The sequence below is a fragment of the Lissotriton helveticus genome, chromosome 1_2, assembly GCF_964261635.1.
Source record: "Lissotriton helveticus chromosome 1_2, aLisHel1.1, whole genome shotgun sequence".
NCBI lineage: Eukaryota > Metazoa > Chordata > Amphibia > Caudata > Salamandridae > Lissotriton > Lissotriton helveticus.
In genome coordinates this window covers 91,176,873-91,195,515 of record NC_136058.1, presented here as the reverse complement: position 1 = coordinate 91,195,515, position 18,643 = coordinate 91,176,873, and the positions used below count along the sequence as shown (strand labels likewise).

At 42.6% G+C, this 18,643-nt stretch overlaps 1 protein-coding gene across 1 annotated transcript in view; it reads left to right on the top strand.

Annotated features, from left to right (window-relative positions):
- Positions 1 to 18,643, top strand: part of AK4 (adenylate kinase 4) — a 397,269-nt gene that overhangs the window by 326,680 nt on the left and 51,946 nt on the right. Inside the window, exon 5 of the mRNA XM_078669051.1 lies at positions 8,720 to 8,838. Coding sequence (XP_078525177.1) covers positions 8,720 to 8,838 — 119 coding nt within the window. The remainder of the gene's footprint in view (positions 1 to 8,719; positions 8,839 to 18,643) is intronic.

Genomic DNA, 18,643 nt, shown 5'->3' with positions numbered 1-18,643 from the left:
GTGTACTGGTTGCAGAACCTTGAAATCACGAGATACGTATGCAGTTTTGAAGCACATGGCGGGCGGGGACGAGAATTGATTGAATATTTCGACATCCCTATTGATATTAAGTTCTGATGTGTTATTGATTACTGTACTGTTGAAAGTTCGAATTAACGTCACCCATGGTACTTGCCCGCAAATGTATATCTAGATAATTTTATTGTAACTGGCCCTGTCGTATTTTAATTATAAAATGTACGTCCACCGATTCCGTAACTGTTAGACACCTTAGTTCTTGCAACCTAATGGCCCGCCCGTTACGTTCCTCTACAGTGTAAATGTCTATTCATCATATACGATTACAGTTTGCTCCGTGGCAGGCCCACGTGGTTATAGGCTCGTATTTGTATAATGAAATTTTCACAATAAAGGTTTTTAAAAGAAAACATGGTAGTAGTATATACATTGGTAAAGTTTTTAATAATAGTGACTGTTTTAGAATCATTAAAAGGCAAGTGAAATAAAGCAGACCAATTACATGAAGGGTAAAAGGTATAATACGAAGGAACGCAGTAAAGATAAATGGTCAAGGGCTGTTGTGTTTTCTATTCCTGCAACATAAAGTGATCGATAAGAATCTCATATTCAGGCGTATCGGCGACTAAGACAGCAGGTCGACCCTCTTTTGCTCAACGGCTCCGTCATGGGACGAAGAAACGCTCTTTTTCTCGAAAAAAGAATATATTTTACTTGCAGGACAGTTGTAAAATTTCCGGGAAAGTACATTAGCCTGGAACATTATAACATATATTTAAGAAAAAATAATGTTCGGAAGTAATGAAAAGCGTAATTTTTAGGTCATATGACCAAGCCTTTCATCATTACAATAAGAAAAGTAAAATGAACCAATGAAAAGTTTTATTAACAAGTCACATGACTTGTTATGCTTACGTTACGCGCTGCGCGCCCCGGATGACTTCCGGATGCGCTAACGCGGCGCGTCATATGACGCATTACGCGACAACGCAGGTCCAGAATATAGTCAAAATGTCTCCACCAACCAGCGGTCGGAACACAACCCCTTTCAGCAGGCTAAATAGTTCTGTTAAATGACAACAGAAGGGACAGGCAACAAGAACCATCAGTCAAAGAGGGGAGGGCTAGTTCTTCTCTACCGGGTTACATTGGGGCGCTACCGGAACTGATCGAATTGGTAGTCTACAGTGTTTCTGGATGTTTCAGACTGAAGCTGGGGTTAGCATGAGAGCAGCACCATTTCGTAGCTCCGTCGTGGCCATTCCGTAACCAATCATGGCAGCCGCTCTTTATCGTTATTTTGGGCGGGGTGGGTGGCGGAGCCGAGCTGTTTTGCAGCCATCATTGTGTGGAGTTCAGTTCATCTCACTAGTTTTGTATTTGTCATGAGGGGTTGTTCCTAATGTTTCTATTTTAGCGAGGTCAAAAAGAGATCCCATTAGTGGCCTACTGATTTTGCTCGATTCCTTTTCTTTTTTTTTACACAATTTTTCGTTATCTGCAAAGACTAAACAGAGTATTGCGACTCTGTGTTTGTTTGTAAATAGAGAATGAACCAAAGAGAACTAATTCTAAAACAGTAAATACTTGGATAACAATCAATCAAATGGAGAGAGAAGCAGGCACGACGGATTACAACGGGGGCAAAGGCCTGCGTTAACTACCTTTCACTATCTGCAAAGAGAGAGTACTCCTAATAGAAATGAGGGGGGGGGGGCACCATTCAAAGCAGATCAGTGTGCATAAACACGAAAATGTTTTCACTTACCACGTACTTGACATTCGACAGCTTATGATATTTGCTATTAAAAAACCATTGAAATTCACTGAAAAAACCATAGGTTATAGACCATATATAGTTAGGAATTAGCATTTACAAAACCTTGAAAATTCACTGAAAAAACCATAGGTTATAGACCATATATAGTTAGGAATTAGCATTTAAAAAACCTTATTTTACTCACACAAAACCATTGAAATTCCATATATAGTTAGTTGCACTAACTATATATCGCGCACCCGCAATCCACTGCTGATCATGTCACATATTACATCATTCATGACATGGTCAGTGACATCACTGATGACATCACTGATGACATCTCAAATGACATCACTGATGACATCTCATTTGACATCATTCTTGTGCTAATACGATAAACCTCTTCAGACTCTAATATAACCTTAGATACACTCAGTGTATACAGACACTCACACACTGCCACTCATGCATGGAGTTACTCACACACCCAGTCAGTCATGCAAAGAAACAATCTCACCTCCATTTCTTCAACTATACAGTTAAACACACCTTACTTATTGAAAAATATACTAACACATATTTACTCTCTTATACAATCCCTGATACAAGTTCACAATGATCGATACAACCACTCACTCATTCAGTGGCTCTCATGCACAGTTATTTATATATGCCAACTCTCACATGTACTGTGTTTTACATATGTATTTAGTATGACATGTAGCATTGAGATATCCATTCACTCATCAATACACTCATGCACACAGTCAACTGCCCATGTAGCTGTTTCCACATGCACTCTTGAACTCATACACCTAGTGAATAAACTGCTCACACATCTATGCACAGAGTCACACACCTTCCAGCCACCCCCACACAAACTCAATCTCCCATAGAAATACTTGGGCAACCAATTAATAACACATATAGCCTCTCGTATAGCTAATGATCAACACATGCAGCAGTTTACATCACAACAGACATAATGATGCACAAATTAAGACAGTTTAGTCACTAACCCATGCATTCAGTGAGACATATTTAATCACTCACTCATACAGTCAGTCACGCACCTACTAAATCCTTCATCCAGACACTTATACATCCACTCATTCTTCAATATGTAAGACATATTTTAACTTTACAGAAACATACAGTCACTGGATGTTGTCATCAGTGATGTCATCAGTGATGTCATTTGAGATGTCATCAGTGATATCATTTGAGATGTTATCAGTGATGTCATATCAGATGTCATCAGTGATGTCATTTGAGATGTCATCAGTGATGTCATCAGTGATGTCACTGACCATGTCATGAATGATGTAATATGTGACATGATCAGCAGTGGATTGCGGGTGCGCGATATATAGTTAGTGCAACTAACTATATATGGAATTTCAATGGTTTTGTGTGAGTAAAATAAGGTTTTTTAAATGCTAATTCCTAACTATATATGGTCTATAACCTATAGTTTTTTCAGTGAATTTTCAAGGTTTTGTAAATGCTAATTCCTAACTATATATGGTCTATAACCTATGGTTTTTTCAGTGAATATATATATATATCAAAGAACACCTTGCTCCCAAGAAAGCAGGCTGGGGCCCAGAGGGGAGTCCAAGGGTAAGCTTTATTTAAAAGGCACAGCAGGAAATAGTGGCGGCGTATGCATTTCGGGCGAATGTATGTGCCCTCATCAGCGCCCTTCACAGAAAGAATGTTTGTCAGCCCCGCTCTCCTTCACAGATTTAAAAGAGGTGTGTCGCTCCTCCCCCGCCGGAATACCCATCACCTGCTGATTTGTTGGAGTCCAATACTTCCTACAGCTCCCAGAATGCTGTAGAATACACACTCTGGTTGGTGGTGGCGGAGGTCAAACAAATGTCAGTTTGTGGAGTGAAATATACTTGAAACGGGCTCACTCGTGCTGCATCCGATGTCGTAAAGTGTCCCCTCGGACTGTCGCGACCATTTGGCTCTGGAGAAAACTTGACAGGGGCCATTTGTGCAGTGCACGCGGGCCTCCCGGGGTAAGTACCTCGGACCTAGTCGGTCCCTCCAAGGCGTTGTGGTGGACACCGGAGTAGTCGATCCCTCGAAAATAATATATATATATATATATATATATATATATATATATATATATATATATATATATAATGTGTATATGTAACAAAGAACTCCTCTTGAAGAAAGAAGCAGGAGCCACAGCGGGGATTAGAAAGACAGCATCATTTATTTCATCAAAATGGCGAATGCATTTCGGCCGGTATGGCCTTCGTCAGCGCCTGCGGTAGATGAAAAGGAAGTCCTGGTGTGTTGCAGTTTAAATAAGCCCAAACAGCACTATGATAGGTGTATATATATATACACCTATAACCTCAAGGTAGATGTGACTACCGAAACGCGTTGGTTTTCTGTTCAACTACATTAAATAAATACATGCTTTGCAGAGGACATTGGCTGTGAGTGGCGGCTCTTTTCGTTGATTCGAGGATTAACGTTGTTTGGATTGATTGGCGGCTTGGTTCGGCCGCGGGAGCAACGCACCGCTATGCAGCGCCATTACGGGGCAAAACAGAACCACCGAGTTGAATATATATATATATATATATCAAAAACAAGGTTGCTCCCAAATTGAGGGCCTCACACTTCGTGCATTGAATACCTTTATTTTGCCGGCTTCAAAAGGAAAAGGCAGGATTCCTAAAACAGCATTATTTTGCCTTTCAGTCCATACGCGTTTCTGGAGAAATGTCTCCCTTGTTCACTGGCATCAGCTTCTGGGGAAATGGCAAATTGACTTCTCAGCGCAGCTGTGTTTTAAAAAATATCCTGCCCCACTGGGCGTGTGCATCAGTTGCATTGTGGTAAATTGAGTTCAGCCTTTAATGATTCCATAGTGGTTGTTGCCACCGTGCCCCCCTATTTGGTATAATGTTCCACAGTGGGTTGTTGTCAAGGAACACTGTTCTTGACCTTATTCTTCTGCCACCATAAGGACACGAAGTTCCTTGAGCGTCTCTCTGTACATCACGCTCAGGCACTGCTCTTCAGCAGCGGGGCTCCTCGCGGCCAGAGCCGACCACATTAACATCAAAAACAAGGTTGCTCCCAAATTGAGGGCCTCACACTTCGTGCATTGAATACCTTTATTTTGGCGGCTTCAAAAGGAAAAGGCAGGGTTCTTAAAACAGCATTATTTCGCCTTTCAGTCCATACGCGTTTCAGGAGAACTGAACTAACTATAACGGGGGAATTTCAATGGTTTTGTATGAGTGAAATGTCCAGTTAACTATAACCTGTGTGAAACCTATGGTTTTTTTCTGTGAATTTCTAAGGTTTTTTAAATGCTAATTCCTAATTATAACGTGGCTGAAACCTATGGTTTTTTCAGTGTGTGTGTGTATATATATATGTATATGTATATATATACTTCGGTTGTGTCTATTGACGTTCAAGCGTTATACACCTCCATACCTCATCTATTGGGGTTGGAGGCAGTAGAAGAAGCATTACTTCACATGGAATATGAAGAAAATATGAAAGTATTTCTGTTGGAACTACTCAACTTCACTTTGATGCATAGTTTTTTCAAGTGGGAAGATAAATGGTACTTACAAAAGTCAGGAACGGCTATGGGAAATTCGGCAGCTCCAGCGTACGCTAACATCTTTATGCATCAATATGAAAACAATCATATTTTACAAAAAGAACAATGGCAACAAGGACTATGTCTATATCTACGATATATTGACGATATTTTCATTTTGTGGAAAGACACCAAAGAACGTTTAATTACCAACATCCAACAACTTAATCTTATTGACCAAAGGATACAATTCACCTACACTATACATGACAGTCAAATCAGCTATTTGGATGTAACCATCAAAAAAACAGGTGATAAATTTGAGACTACCCTACATACCAAAACCACTGATCGGAATAATCTATTAGCCTACCAGAGCTTCCACCCTACCCCCCTCAAACAACACCTTCCTTACTCTCAACTCCTCCGAGTAAAAAGAATTGTCTCAGACCCGGAAGAATCAAAGACGCAAGCACAAATTATGTTAAATAAATTCAAAAAAAGAGGATATCCAGATGAAGTGCTACAAGGAGCTTTAGAAAGAACAAGTTCCAAAGACAGAAAAACCTTACTTTCTGCACAAAAAAGCAAAAAGGCTAACAGATCTACATGCGTTAGCAAATATTCCACAGCTAGCCCGCAGTTCAAGAAAATCATCAAAAGAAATTGGCGAATTTTACAAACTGAACCTGACTTTAACAATATATTCACCGATGAACCACTATTTGCGTTCACCAGAGCTAAAAACATAGGAGAAATCATCAAGAAACCAACAGCGGCAAAACCCCACACAACATTCAAAGGAACAATCCCATGTAAAAATTGCAGCAATTGCAATAACATTATGGAAGGTAACACAATTACCCACCCAATGAGAGGCAATAAAATCAAGCTACGAGTCAATGGTACATGTGACACTAAAAATATCATATATATGATAAAATGCCCATGTGGTCAGGCTTATGTTGGACAGACAGAACGCAAACTCAAAATCAGGTTAACCGAACATAAAAGTAACATAAGAACTAAAGTGTTAAAATCAGCGCTTGCTACCCATTTCATTGAACATAACCATCAAATCAACCAAATTAAAGCATGTATATTAGAAGTGGTGGAAAAAAACGAAGAGACGGACAACAGAAAAGCCTTACTAAAACGTGAAAATCACTGGATATTCCATCTACAGACTCTACGTCCACATGGAATTAATGAACGGACGGAATTTAGTTGCTATTTGTAATTTGTGTTTTTTAATTATCCTAATTGTATTGTTACAGTGCTGTGCATGTTTCCGTTAGTTTAACCATGAGGTCACTAGACCGTTTTAGAGATTTACACATTCACAGAAATTTTTGAGGTGATCATTCCCAACTCTGGCCCTTTAATGGCAGCGCGCGTAATTTTAAAGCTCAACCCATCCCACATACGTCACACGCCAACTTTGCAGCGGTGAGAGCGGTCGTCCTCATTGCAGGCTCGAACCTTGATTACAGTGTATCCCGGTAAGAAATTCAATCGCGCTAAAATGTAAAATGTATCCAAGCTGCAGTTAACTTTCAAAGGTGATTCACCTATATGCGAGTGCCGCATATTAAACACCTAGGCGAGCCTAGTAGTTAACGCGAGCAGCTATGTTAGTTTAAAGCCGTTCATGTTACCGCGGGTAGAATTCACCGCGCTAAAGTGCATCAATGCTGCAGTTAATTTTAATTTTATACGCGACGAGCCTACACACGAAAGCAGCACATGAAACACCTAGGCGACACTATCAGCTAACGCATCCACTACAGTAACGTTAGTTTAACATTGTTCACGTTACCACGGAGAACATAAATGACAAACCCAGACGTATACTAGAAACACAGTAACATCCTAAACGTGCAAACGAAGGGTAGCATAGTGGTTATGATTAACTATGTCAGATGTTAGTAATACGATAATGGATACCTGGTGATCTGAGAAGTATGCTATCTAACATGTTATGTTGTTATCATGCTGAGTATTGAACCACATAGTGATGGATATAATCTTTGTTCCACAGATTTCCCTGATGAAGGCCCCTCGGCCGAAATGCATTGGAATGTATTTTTTGTCTATTTGAAAAACAAATCGGATGTAAAATACACATGTTGAATATATGCAATCGCAGATTGGAAAAACTCATATTTACAAATGACAAACTCTACGAGTATGAATAAAATACTTAAGAGAATTGAAAAAGAAAACAGACTTTGTGGAAAACTTTATTGTTCATAGCTTTGCTGACAAATTCAGCACACAGCAGTCAGTGCCCTAGGAGACACTTGCACTAGTTGGTGCCAGTGCTAGCCTTTGATGTGCATATATATATACACACACACATATATATAAACACATATATATATATACATATATATCATGCCACCAAACCTATATGACCCAATAAAATGGTTATCTATAATAAGTGGTGTAATATGCTAATCATACAAATACGCTCACACATATACTACATAATGTGGAGTATTAGTTAGTACTTAAACTATGTGCAGTATAGTATAATCATGTTCTGCATATATGAAAGAAAAAAGTTAAACCTCACATCTAAATATACAGTTTCAGAAAGTGAACTTTGCTCTAAAAGTGTCACCCCCTAAGAATTGTTACCTACATCCTTTCCAACCATTAGAACCCAGTGTTTCTTGACCAAGACTACATTTGATTGTGCTATCTGCCTGTTGACCGTGGTTCCCAAGTTCCATACTGTAGCTTCCACAATTAAATTACATTTCGCATTTCTTTAAAGTCAATTGGCTTCAAATCAAAGTAATGGCCAGATTCCAATTTCCGTATTTAAATGCAAATGCTGCCATGGATCACAACTGCCTTGTTTTGAAGATATACTGGAGCGTTGCACATCTAGCCGAATCAAGGATTTCACCAGCCAACTCCTATCAAGGAACCATTTCCACATCTGTGGGTTTCGGTACACTCCTTTTGCATCCTATCTGTCCTTTCCTTAATGTTAGAAAAAGGCTCCCTCAAAAGCTCAGTGCCATTCTCTGCTCCTCTAAAGCACTGAAACATTCTCATTTAATAATTCCTCCAATACCTAGCTCTGGTTTGAATATGCCCAGTGATGATTTAACTAGTTGTTCGGAAAATGATAACCTTTCTTACACGCGAAATGTTTTTAAAGGTCCCTATTATCGTTACAGTCTTGCTTTTAACTTAGTCAGTTGGTTATCTTATTAGTTTGAGAAATGCGAAAATGTGGATGTTTTAAATTTTACAACAGTTTAGTAATCTCTATAAATTGGAAAATATCAAATGCATTTATCAGAGTAACACGGTTTCATTCTATTCTGTAGGGTGTTGATGACATTACTGGGGAAGCATTGATACAGCAGGAAGATGATAAACCAGATGCAGTTGTTACCAAACTCAGGCAATACAAGGATGTTGCAAAACCTGTTATAGAGTTATACAAGTAAGATGCATTTACGACCATGTTTCTCCTTGTGTTTTTACTATTGTTGATTACATTTGAGTGGCTCATTTTGTGCTTGTACTGTGTGTGGCCATTCCTGCTGGATTTGAGTTTCAATGTCCTGTTTGCTGATGATGATTGTATTACTAAACTTAAACGTCCATCGCCCAAAATAAATCAGACCACAACCAACCAACATCACTGATAGCGTAAAAGGCCACTTTAATAATATCGGGCAATTTTCTAATATCATAACATACTATCACATGTTTTATATTTTCTTCAAAACCGTAAAATTTAGAACTTTATACCAAAACGTTATCTTTCATTTCAAACTTTATTTTGTTGTAACTGTATTGACCAAAACCATCCATAAGCTTCATTTCATGAATTCACCTCATATTTCCACCATATTTCCATTTTCATTCTTTTTCTTTTCGTTTTTCCCATCCTGATCCTCCCCCACCCTCTCTCATGAAGGACGATCAAGTCCTCTCTAGACATTGACCTCCCCCTATTCCGCCACTCAGGAAAAAACCCAGATTTTTTCTGACCCCACCCAGAAACTTTTCATGCCTTGGTCTCGTTCTAGTTTTTTTAAATATTTTTACTCACCAACCTGGGAAGAAACCCACAAAACCACATGCAACTCTTTAGACAACATCTCTCTTATCTCTAGAATATAATAGGCCATTCCCAATTGAGTGAGATGTACTCCGTCTTCTCTAAACAATTGGCCTTCTCTGCCAGTGATGTGGTCATGCGCTATGGTCTGAATACCCATGCCCACACAAAAAAATGTCATTGCTCTGTTCAGCTTTTTCCTTGATCTTTCCATGGCAGCATGGCTCCGTGCATTCCTCCATTGTTTCCTGAAAACAAATTCTGTCCATACCAACCTAGTCCCTAACCAGTTGTTGGTGATCACCGCTAATTCTAACTGCATTTTCTTTATTAAAGCTAAACCTGATAACGCTACTCAATCATTTTCTCTTGAGTGGAGTATTAACATATCAGGGCCACCTCTGCCATACCTGATTTTTACTAGCAATGGAAATAAATTGTCCCATCTCATCCCCCCTTTACCGCACCAGTAAAGTTCATGTCCATCGCTGGGGATGCCCAGATTTCGTCCATATATCTGATGTTCGGCAAAAATCGCAGCCCACTTGGCAAAAGAGTGACCTATGATCCATATTTGTTTTTTGCTAGGACACAAACCCCGAATATCACCTAAATGCAAGTAAAAACGTAATTACAACCCAAACAATAATAGATCACATTTTTTATTTTTTTTTATCTCCTTACATATCGCACACATCAATCAGAACGCCACCTACCTATCCTTTTGATCGCTCCCCACCCCAGCCCCAAACGCGCTGCCTCTGACGCTGCCCCGATCCTAAAGGAATGGGTTGCAAATTTCGTTGGGTCCTTTCCCAATAACAAGGCTCTCCTCAGGACTGCCAGTAGCTGATTGCTCGATAGTTTCTCCCCTGACTTATGGACAAAAATCGGCCCATCTGAAAAATCTTTTGCACTCTTAAAATCCCTCCACTCCCTCACAGGACAACAACCCTTTATGTGGCTGGCATTTAAATGTATCCACACTCCCTGCCCCATCTGATCAGTTTTAGATTTTCTTAACCAGATTCTTAATCTGTTCTCTTCTAAAAATACCTCTGCGCTATCTAAACCCTCATCAGCCCTTTAACCTAATAATTCAGAAACCCTAAATGCTCCGAAAAAGAGCCATATCATGCATAGCCTAAACAGTCTAACTTCATGAAAATCATAACATGATCCTGGTAACTTCAACAGCAACATTTTCTTAACTAGGACATTGTTTATTGGATCAACACCCCAGTACAACTGCCCGTAAAAAGAAACCCCTGCTAATTTTCCCGCGATTGTCGTATGTGAAAGCCCTTTGTTGATCAATGCTAGGACAAAATCTAAAATTAAAGGAGTGCACATCTCATCGCTATTTACATTGCTGAAAGTCTTGCCATAACTTATAAACTCATGCCATGCCAGCATGTAGCTCCGTTGAGTGGTCGGTGCTATAGAATGTTCCACAAGCTGCACGATCCTCAATCCCCTAGGGCCCAGACACTGTGAGGAATAGGTGTTTTCCTGACTGCTGCTCCAGGGGCCAGCAACTGAAACCTTTCCCACTGGGAACGAGAAAGCGCATCAGCGATTGTGTTATTTACACCTGGGATATGCTTTGCCTTGAAAACTATATTCAATCTGAGACTCAATAACCTAAAAGCCCTCAATAAACTCAGCACTCTTAGGTCCTTTGCTTTCTGTCTATTCACTAGGTTGACCACCGCCATATTATCTACATGGAACAGTATCGTCCTATTGCTAAGTTCAGGCCCCCATACATGCAGTGCTACTAAGAGGGGAAACCGTTCAAGGAACTCAATACTACGTCCTTGTGTCTTCCATAATGCTGGCCACTCTTCCGCACACCAACGTCCGTCACAGAAAATCCCAAATCCATTTGCACCAGAGGCGTCTGAATAAAGCTGAACCTGCCAATTCATATCTTCCTCAATGAAATATAAGGAAACCCCGTTAAAATCCTCGAGGAACAGCCATATTCTCAAATCCTCCTTCATGCTTTTTGTTAGTCTAATCCTGTGGTGGGGCAATGTGGCACCTGACATGGCCATACCTAGTTGTCTGCAGAAAGTCCTGCCTGCCCTGACAACTCTGCACGCAAAGTTTAAATAACCCAATAACCTCTGCACTTGTCTTAACTGTAAGTTGTCCGCCTGTAATGCAGCTTGGACGTATGCTCTAATCTCTTCCAACTTGTTCCGCGGAAGCCTTGCCGTCATCACCACTGTATTAATTTTGATGCCCAAAAACGTAATCTGTGTGTCAGGCCCTTCTGTTTTGTCTGGTGCCAACGGCACCCCAAAGTCTTTGGCCATGCTCTGAAAAGTTTTCAATGCCAACTCACAATGCCTGGTCCGTGCTTTCCCCATGAATAAAAAATCATCTAAGTAATGACAAATGTTGCCTGTACTACATAACTGTTGGAAAACCCACTGGAAAAATGTGCTAAACAATTCAAAAAGAGTACAGGAGACAGCACAGCCCATTGGGAGCACTTTGTCAAAAAAGAAATATCCATCAAATTTTATTCCCATTAACTCAAAGTCTACTGGATGTATTGGAATCAATCTGAATGCTGATTGAATGTCACATTTTGCAAGCTCTGCCTTCTCTCCCAAACCTCTGACCATTTTCAGCGCCTCGTCCACTGTGGTATATGAAACTGAAGTATCTTCCTCCGCAATGAAATCATTAATGGACGCGCCTGCCGGCCATGAGAGGTGCTGTATCATTTGGTATTCTCCCGGTGTCTTCTTGGGAATGACCCCATATGGTGAAACTATCAAATTAACAAAAGGCATCTGACTAAAGGGGCCTGCCACCCTGCCTAACCTTACCTCTTCTGCCAATTTTTGCCTTACCACTTCCGGTAAATCTTTCGCAGACCGCAGATTGTCTGCCCACCTTTTGACTCTAGGGCCTTGGTAGCTTATTCTGAAACCATCTTTGAAACCCCAGTAAAGCTTAGCCGCTGCCGACCTGTCTGAGTAACTATTAAGCCAAGGGATAAACAATTCCCATTCAATTGGGGTAAAGGCCTTTTGGTAAAGGATGGAGTGACGCTCCCCTCCCCCGAATTGACTGTCCTTGCTCCTGAAACTTTTGTCCCATTGCACCTGGCACTGTTGGAAAACACTGGTAGAGCGTGTGCATACCTCCACACTGTGAACATTCATGTTTAAAGCGGCAGTATGGCCTGTTGCAGTAACCCCGGTTGTAATTCCAGCATGATCCCATTCCACTTGTTTGCCCTCTTGCCCTCTAGCCATCGTTCCCGCCCCTCCCTGGGCGGCGCGCCCCGGAAAGGCCGGTACGTTACTGGCAGCCCACTAGCTGTATGTGTAGTTGCCGGAGGGTGAGAAGATGACATCCACTGAAGCCATAGTTCAGCGTCAATGTCCCCCCCCCCATGGTCTATCCCCAGAAATACCCATCCTTGCCCTGAACTCTTCATCGTAGTTTAACCACGAAAATCCTCCGAAATGCATGTGGGCTTTCCTCATGATATCCATATATTTAAATATCGATACCGCCCTCTCTGGTTATTGGTTGCAGTAAATGCTAGCAAAGAAAAAGGCGGATGTCCAGTTATCTATACTGCGGGGCACCCTGGGACGTCTTGCTAGCTCCATTTCCTCCTCTTTCGAACCTTCTTTCGCTTGCACATCACGGTGCAGCAAGCGAAAAACATCGACATACTCGTGTTGCCATATCTTCTGCTTAGTTTTAAGTGACAAATGTGAGCCTAAAGGCATTGCTAATCCCATATATGGTAATCTCTTTGGCAAATTTACCCCTTCTTTAGCAACCTCTTGTGTTTTATTTTGATAGTCTCCCCTAACCAGTTCACCTGTTGGTTGACAGGTCACCTGCTTCTGCGCCAGACGAGCCGGCTCAGCGTCCCTTGTGTCTGTTCTCCCCCCCTCCTGCATACAAACATCCCACGCCCGCCACCAATGCGGCTTAACCTTTGGCAGTTGATCTTCTCTCCTTCGCAGATCCGCTTGATATATCCGCTTGAGATTCTCTTGTTGCGCCAGGGGTGCCACATCCTCCCGTTCAACCGGAAATGATTTAGCAGATTTTGTTGTCCCACTGCCCCTCCTCCTCTCCCGTGTCTTATTTGTCACAACCTCCATATTCTCCCAAACAACCTCTTCACGTCCCCCTTCCATCAAATCCACCTCAGCTACATCCTCCCTTGCCCACGTACTCTGGGGATAAATAACCTGTTGACTCCTTCCCGGACGTTCTCCATCCCCCATCATATGTCTTCCAATTGAAAGCAGGCCCTCGCTCTAAAGGCCTACCCGCCTGTGAAAAATCCGCTGAAAATTCAACATTGAAACCACTTTGCTCAGCGGCCGCCCTTGGTTGCTCAGCTGCTCTGCCAGATGCTCCATCCATGCAATCCTTCTCCTTGTCCCTAATGTGACTGTCCCGAGACGACCCCTCTTGCCTCCCCACCATAGACACACCGCCACCAGTGTCCCCAGTGTTCCCTTTGCGTCGGTTCTGGACTGCCGCTGGAGCATGTTCCACCCATACCCATTGACCCTCTAAGCTGTCCCCAAATTCAGTCTCCTCCGGCCCAAAACCCCTAGGCGCCTTTGGTGCCACAGGAAAAATGTATTCCCTGTTAAAACATGTATGTTCCAAAGCATTGTCATACATGAAGTCTGTATAATCCTCTGGAGACCTCCATTGTTGAAAACCCCACCTCACCTGCACCCCATGCCCAATGTCCTGAGTGCCCCACACGTCCTGGTCATATGGATGCCTGTCTAGAATAACCTCCTTTGTACTGTGTACCATGGTAAATTGACCCAATCCAGCCGTGCTCCCCAAATCTTTTGCCCTTCTGTTAAGAAAACTTGCCGGCAAAGCATTCTGTTGCCCCCTAAAATATTCATCCGGTTGGGTCTGCGCAGCCATGTCCTCTTCACTGCCACTGGAATAATCCACTAGCGACCTGGGCTGTAACTCCTGTGCACCTGAATGTAAGCCAACATACTCCTGTCCATCGACCCCCTGCAGTTGTGAACTGCCTGCTGACTGTGGCACAGTGAAAACTGCTACTGGGCTGGGTCTAGACAAACGCCCGGAACATGTACTGGCTCCTCGGCCCCTCCCACCTCCATAAGCTCTCAACTCTTTATTGGGAACACCCCCCACCATGTCCACCTTCCTGACAGTGTGCACGCTGGACTCACCCTGGAGGCTCTTAAGTGAGCTGGTCCCCCTCAGCAAAGCCGGGGAAAGTGAACGCGTCTTCCGGCCACTCGGAGAAAGAAGCTGACAGCCTCTCACAGCCGGCGCCCTACGGCCACGCACTTAACGCGCCCTACGAAAACCTCTGCCCAAATTTGACGGCGGCCGGCAAGCTTCAATTGCCCTCTGGACACCTTTCGCCGCATTTCTCTTCGGCGGCCTGACGAGAAGGGGTGCAGCTTCATCAACGCCGTCGGCCAGCAGGTCACTTCGGCCCGCCTCAGCAATAACACGGAGCGCTTCTTGCAGTGCTTCCCGCGACACCATCGCGGCAAATAAAGTTTTAATAATTAAATAGACCTGAGCGCCACTAGCTTAATTCTCCTCGCAAACGCACATACCCTCCTCAAGCTACTCGCCAATATGGCGCTCCCGCCTACTCCAAACTACGCACCTACCTAGCTCGCGCTGTCCCCCGCCCGTTACCCAATCATAGCCCGCGGCCCGATCCATTCGGGCGAAAATCTTCGGGGGGAGACCGCTTATCGCTCTGCTCCCCCCGAGGACCCCATTGGCCTGCATGGCTGAGATGCAACAATAACATGACCCCTGCTGCTTAACCATCACATGGATCCTGTACAGGATCTGAATTCTGCGATCTTGCTCAATAGGGAAACTGAAATCTCCAGCGTTAAATCATTATATGATTCAATTACTTGATAGAATATCCCTGGTGCGAAAGGTTGGTTCTCACAGCCCTTAAGAAAATTTTATTTGACCAGTCGTCACTCTTCTCACCTGATTCAAATATGTAAACACACGAGGGGCGTGGCTTGCGCGCCGCTGCAGGATGGCGAATCGCGCTTGAGCTCCAGGGAGACAGCGGCTGTTGGGACGATTTGAGGATCCCGCTCGAGGATGTTTTTCTTCAAAAACCAGTATGAGGTGTCGGAAGGTGCCGTGAGTGTTTTCCGTTAAGCTGTAACAGCGGACGACGACAGGAACTGTCCTTCTTCTTGTCTGGAACCTCGGTACCGGCATTTCTGTGAGCGGCCGCCATTTTGTTTTTGCGGTGGCGTCGCTCGTTCCTTTGACACCGGAGCAATGTTCTAGAGCGCAGCGAGTACGACAGGATGACCTGAGGTGACAATTGCTATTTTCATATATTGGTGGTCCTCTGGAGCCCTTTTCCTGCATACAGGCGCAATATGTCATTACTGCCTTGTGTGGCTCTCTGGCTACCAGTGTTCACCTCCCTCTACTCGCTCATGGGACTTCCTTGCTTTACCTGAGGTTTTGTGCTGAGTTACCTGTTTTCTAGGTTACTTCATATTCGGAAAGGTGTTTTTTCAGCGCTCTGGGGGTGTTTTCACGCTTCTTCTTTCCCCTCAAGTGCTCCTGTTCGCCATTTTGTTAGCTGACGTCATGGGCTTACTTTGAGTTTCAGGAGCTTCATATCAGTGGCATTTGGTGAGGTATTCTTTTCTTTTTCTGGCATTTTTTTGCTCCTTACTATTTATCTCACGTCGCATATTTATTGTGGTCACTTTTTGGAGCGGTCTACTGTGCTTTGCTCATATGGCGGACACCATGGGGCCTTCTCCCACTGCTAAAGACTCTAAAGGGACCTTAAAAAGATCTAAACAACAGTCCCCCATTCCTGAGTCTTCTCAGAAAGATACTAATACCACTTTGGAGGCTATTTTGGCGCGCTTAAATGTTGTTCATGATATTGCGCAGTCTACTAAGACTAATACCGACCTCTTGCAAGTGGAGGTGGCTGCTATCAGAAATGACTTTAAAGCCTTATCTGTCAGGGTTACGAATGCTGAATCCCGTATCAGTGGGGTCGAGGATACTACACACCAGCACTCGAAATCTCTTCAACAGATGGAACGTTCGATGGTGGCTTTGCGCAGAGACCTTACCGAGCAGGAGGACCGTAATCGGAGGAGTAACCTGCGTATTTTTGGTCTTCCTGAAGATGCAGAGAAGTCAGCCTCCTCAATGATTGACTTCCTATCCAAGTGGCTTCCTTCTACCCTACAAATCTCCTTTCAGAGAGATTTTGAAATTGAGAGAGCTCATCGAGTACCTATGTTCAAACCCAATCCTCCACCTATCCGAGGGCAGTCCTCTTTAAACCGTTGCGTCATCAGCACTCGGAACAAATTCTGGCTCACATGAGGAAAGTTAAGGCGGTGTCCTGGGAAGGTCATCGGATTGCTATCTCCCAAGATTTTGCCAGAGACACTGTCATCCGCAGGAAAGGATTTCTCAATTTGCGAAAACGTCTGTTAAACATGAATATCCCCTTTTCCTTTGCTGGTCCTTCCAAGTTTCGCATAACTTTCAAGGGACGTTACCAGATTTTTGATGAACCTGCTGACCTTTCCTTTTTCCTGGATAACCAATCTGAATCACAGATGGATTCTTCTCCAGCTCCTGGGCCCTCTGGGTCTTGACTTTCTGTCTTTGTTGACTCACGTGGGTTCGTGCGTCTTGCTGTTTGGCATGTATTGCTGTTTTTTCGCTTCATATTTTGCTCGTTGGTTGTTATTCGTTTTTCCAGCTGATTTGTCCGTAACTTGTCAGCTGTCATGTTGACTCGTTCCTGTTATTTATCCGCCTGGTTTCCTCTTTTGGAACAACTTATGTTCTTCATGTTTGACGTATCCGCTGTTTGTACGTTTTCTTTTGTCTTTTTTGGCAACCTTCCTTGATGTTGCTGGTTTCTGGTTCCTTGTTTCTGCCTCTCATATTATCTGATACAGCTGGATTCTTCTCCAGCTCCTGGCCCTCTGGGTCTTAACTTTATTGCCTCACGTGGTTTAATGCGTCTTGGTGTTTGACATGTGTTGCTGTTTTTTCTCTTCCTATGTTGTTCGTCGATTCGATATTCGTTTTCCAGCTGAGTTGTCCGTAACTTGTCAGCTGTCATGTTGACTCGTGCTTGTTATTCTCGGCTTGGTTTCCTCTTTTAGAACAACTTATGTTCTTTATTTGACGTATCCGCTGTTTTGTACGTTTTATTCCATCTTTTTTGGTAACCTTCCTTGTTGTTGGTGGTCTCTTGCTCCTTGTTTCTGCCTCTGATATTCTCCGATATTTGTTTCTTCCTTTTATGATGTATGCTTCGTTGCTTGTTTTTGTCAGCCGATCGTTCCGCTCTTGTCAGATTTATCTCTTTGTGCTCACTCCTTTCGTTTGCCTCTTTTATATCTGGTTGTATTGATATTACTTTATGGCTCCTTTCTTAGTGATTTCTTCCTGGCAATTGGTTCTGTTCTGTTTCTATTTCCGTATTGTTTTTCTTTTTTAAAGTTGCAGATTTTATTCTTGCTCATATATGTTATTGCCTGTTAATATATTAGCCGCTTATTGCAATTTTCACAATTATTGCTAGCATTGTTTACCATGTACTCCATCACCTACATTTTTATATTTGCTAGCTTGTGGTTCTCAAAACTTTGTACATTTCATGCTTATTTCTCTGTTCTTTGTATGGATTTTGTATTTATCTCCATTGGTTTATTTGACTCTTAGATAAGTTTCTTCTAGTTCATTTTCACTTCTATTTATCAGCTTGTTCTTTGATATGCCTTATATTGTATGCCTAATTTTCTCGCTTTTGGATGCCTTGCTTGTTTCTTCCTTTTCTCCAGTCTGGGATCTACAATTTTATCGACTAATCTTCCTGACGGTCCTATGTTTTCCCTTCCCACGTTCCCCCTGGTATGAGTTTGGTCCCTTATGGACCTACCCTAGCGAGTCTCTTCTTTTTTTATTTTCCTCTATGCTTTTCTTTCTCTTTTCAAATACTTCTTTCACTTTTCTCCTTTTTCTCTTCTTTCTTCTCTTCACAAATTTCTTGTTGGGGTTCTCCTTATGTGTTGTTTGTGATACGGCGCTGGTGGTCTTCTCTTGTCGTTCGTTTCTCTTTTTTGTTATCTACGTATTA